General features: G+C 35.7%; 1 protein-coding gene across 1 annotated transcript; it reads left to right on the top strand.

The window, feature by feature from the left end:
• Window positions 1-2,173, top strand: LOC147558038 (BTB/POZ and MATH domain-containing protein 3-like). Its single transcript, XM_086664500.1, has 4 exons — window positions 1-417; window positions 886-1,231; window positions 1,348-1,594; window positions 1,722-2,173. Exons 2-4 carry the CDS (start codon window positions 1,004-1,006, stop codon window positions 1,958-1,960), a joined length of 714 nt encoding a protein of 237 aa, XP_086520626.1. The 5' UTR covers window positions 1-417; window positions 886-1,003; the 3' UTR covers window positions 1,961-2,173.
• The last annotated feature ends 275 nt before the right edge of the window (window positions 2,174-2,448 follow it).

The following is a 2,448-nucleotide window of genomic DNA, read 5'->3' as shown; positions in this document are numbered from 1 at the left end:
AAGAAAAGAAAAGATTGATCAATTGGATGAAATCACAGTGAATATAAAAACTAAGCAAAAAGTTCTTCTATTTCTTCTTCTTCAATGTCTAATGGGTTCAAAGAATCTTCATCGAATTCGATTACAGATATTGTTAAGGGTTCTCATGAATATGTGATAAAAGAGTTCTTTTTTGAATGGAATGGGTGTTGGTAGTTTCATATCAAGTAATAAATTTGAAGTTGGAGGGTACGATTGGAAGATAAGGTTTTACCCGGATGGTTACAAGTCGGATGGAGATCTGATATACGTAGAGTTGGCAAGTGATGGTATCGGCGGTGAGACTATATTGGAGTTGACATTGATAGATCAAAGTAGAAAGGGGAAACATAAAGTTTGTCAAGGTTCTTACACTTTTGAGTTTAGAGAAACCTTCTAGTATGATTTTCTCTAATAAGAACTTCATCTTGTACTGGTTTGTTGCTAAAGAGTGTATGTGGCGGTTGTGGTGCCGTTAATATCACAACCGCCACATCAGCTGGGAACTTTCTTTTGTCAAATTCCTTTGTAACTCTAACATCTCCCTTTCATTATTGCCCCATGCAAAAGTTTTTTTTTTTTTTTTTTTGATTTTGTTTTAAGACTAAATTCGGGCTTAGGATTTGTGTACGATAAAATTGTTTTTCGAAGATCTTTGGATTAGTTTTGGTTATAGTTTGATAAATCAGAAACGCCCGTTCTGTTTTCGTTGTTTATTTAGTGACATGTTTTTAAGTTAAGTTTCTACTTTACTAGAAACAATCAATTTAGATGAATTTTATTTGATATATTTACAACTTATGGTGTAGTCCAAAGGTTTTATTCTTAGCTAGCACATATGACATTTCTGCGTGGATTACATTTCAGGAGTGATAAGAGATACGATCGTTACATTGAAAAGACAGCTCTCAAGAACTCAGATTTTCTCAAGGATGACTGTCTTGTTATTAATTGTACTGTGGGAGTAATCCGAAATCGTGCTCATATGCCTAAACAAATAACTCCATTCGATATGGGCCAGAGTCTCAAAGAATTGATGGAATCTGGTACTGGTACTGATGTTACTTTTGAGCTTGGGGAAGAAACATTCAGAGCCCATAAAGTGATACTTGCTGCTCAATCACCCGTATTTAAAGCCCAATTCTTTGGTGTATTTGGAAATAAAGACGTTGATAAGGTTTCAATAAAAGAGGTCGAACCCTCTGTTTTCAAGGTAACGTTTTTACTCTTTTGACGAAGTTTGATTTGTTCACTACCCTCTGCTACATAATTTGCTGCTTCAATATGTTTTTTTGGTGAACATGACGAAATTTATTAGTTGTATGGCAGGCCATTCTCCTATTTATGTACTCGGATAAACTTCCTCTTTCCGCTCCGACTGAAATGGTGCAGAATATTTTAACTGCTGCAGATCGGTTTGGCTTAGATAGATTGAAGCTCTTATGTGAGTTAAGATTATGTGAAGAAGTTACCACAAACACAGTGGCAACAACGTTAGTATTCGCAGAAAAACACCATTGTTCACAGCTTAAAACTGTCTGTCTAGAATTTGTAGTTGAACTCGGCAATTTGGGAGGTGAGTTTTGTCGATAGAATACATATGAAATTCTCTTTCGGGTTAAAATGTTAGGATTAAGATTGGAAGTTACAAATCAAGTTCTCTTATTTGAGTACTTATGTTCGTGTGTATATTTTATGTGTAGAGGTAATGAAATCCGACGGATTCAGGTATCTGGAAGAGAGTTGCCCTGAATTGTTGCTAGAGCTTTTACAGACAATCGCGAAGGCAGGTAAGGAATCAAACCTACAGCTGACCAGGAAGGAATCAAACCTACAGCTAACCAGGAGAAATGAGTCGACGATTTTGAAGAAAGATTTGACATTACTCAAGAGAGTTAAGTGTTGGCTGACACAATGGCGGAAGGACGTGGAAAAGGCTTAATAGCAAATAGTTTGTTAACCAGGTTCGAATCAAATTTTGAAGTTCCGAACATAAATATCTTATTACCATTGAGGTGAAGTTTAGTTTCTTAGTATTTTTTAAAGCTAGTGACCTTGAGCTTCTAAAGTTCAATATTAATTGCTTATGTTTTTCATGACTATTAATTAGAAATTTTGTTTACTAATTTACATGTATAAAAAATGTATCAACAACTAAGATGACTGATTTTTGAACTGAGTGATTATGAGTTCGGAACTTGATTGAGATTTAGGGAGATAGAAAAGAAGGAATTTTAACAGATGGTTCAGAACTCAAGAAAGAAAGCTGTGGCCAGTGGACAAGGGCGGATCCATGGGGGTGCGAGGGGGTGCGGCCGCACCCCCTGGATCCTCCCGAAAAAAAATAGTAGTAGTAGTAGTAATTTTTTTTTATATAGATGTAGGTATATGTGCATATGTATATAACGATGTGTTTAGATGACATGAAGA

Source organism: Eschscholzia californica, unplaced genomic scaffold (genome assembly GCF_041429995.1).
Source record: "Eschscholzia californica isolate CP2 unplaced genomic scaffold, dmEscCali1.0.p SCAF_2, whole genome shotgun sequence".
Lineage (NCBI taxonomy): Eukaryota > Viridiplantae > Streptophyta > Magnoliopsida > Ranunculales > Papaveraceae > Eschscholzia > Eschscholzia californica.
The sequence above is the reverse complement of the archived record's forward strand: the minus strand, read 5'-3'. Positions and strand labels throughout refer to the sequence as shown.

Coding starts and splice junctions, on each gene's coding strand:
- LOC147558038 (XM_086664500.1), top strand. CDS start 1,004: ATGCCTAAACAAATAACTCCATTCGATATGGGCCAGAGTCTCAAAGAA. Junction 1,232..1,347: donor TCGAACCCTCTGTTTTCAAG/GTAACGTTTTTA, acceptor GTTGTATGGCAG/GCCATTCTCCTATTTATGTA. Junction 1,595..1,721: donor TGAACTCGGCAATTTGGGAG/GTGAGTTTTGTC, acceptor TTTTATGTGTAG/AGGTAATGAAATCCGACGGA.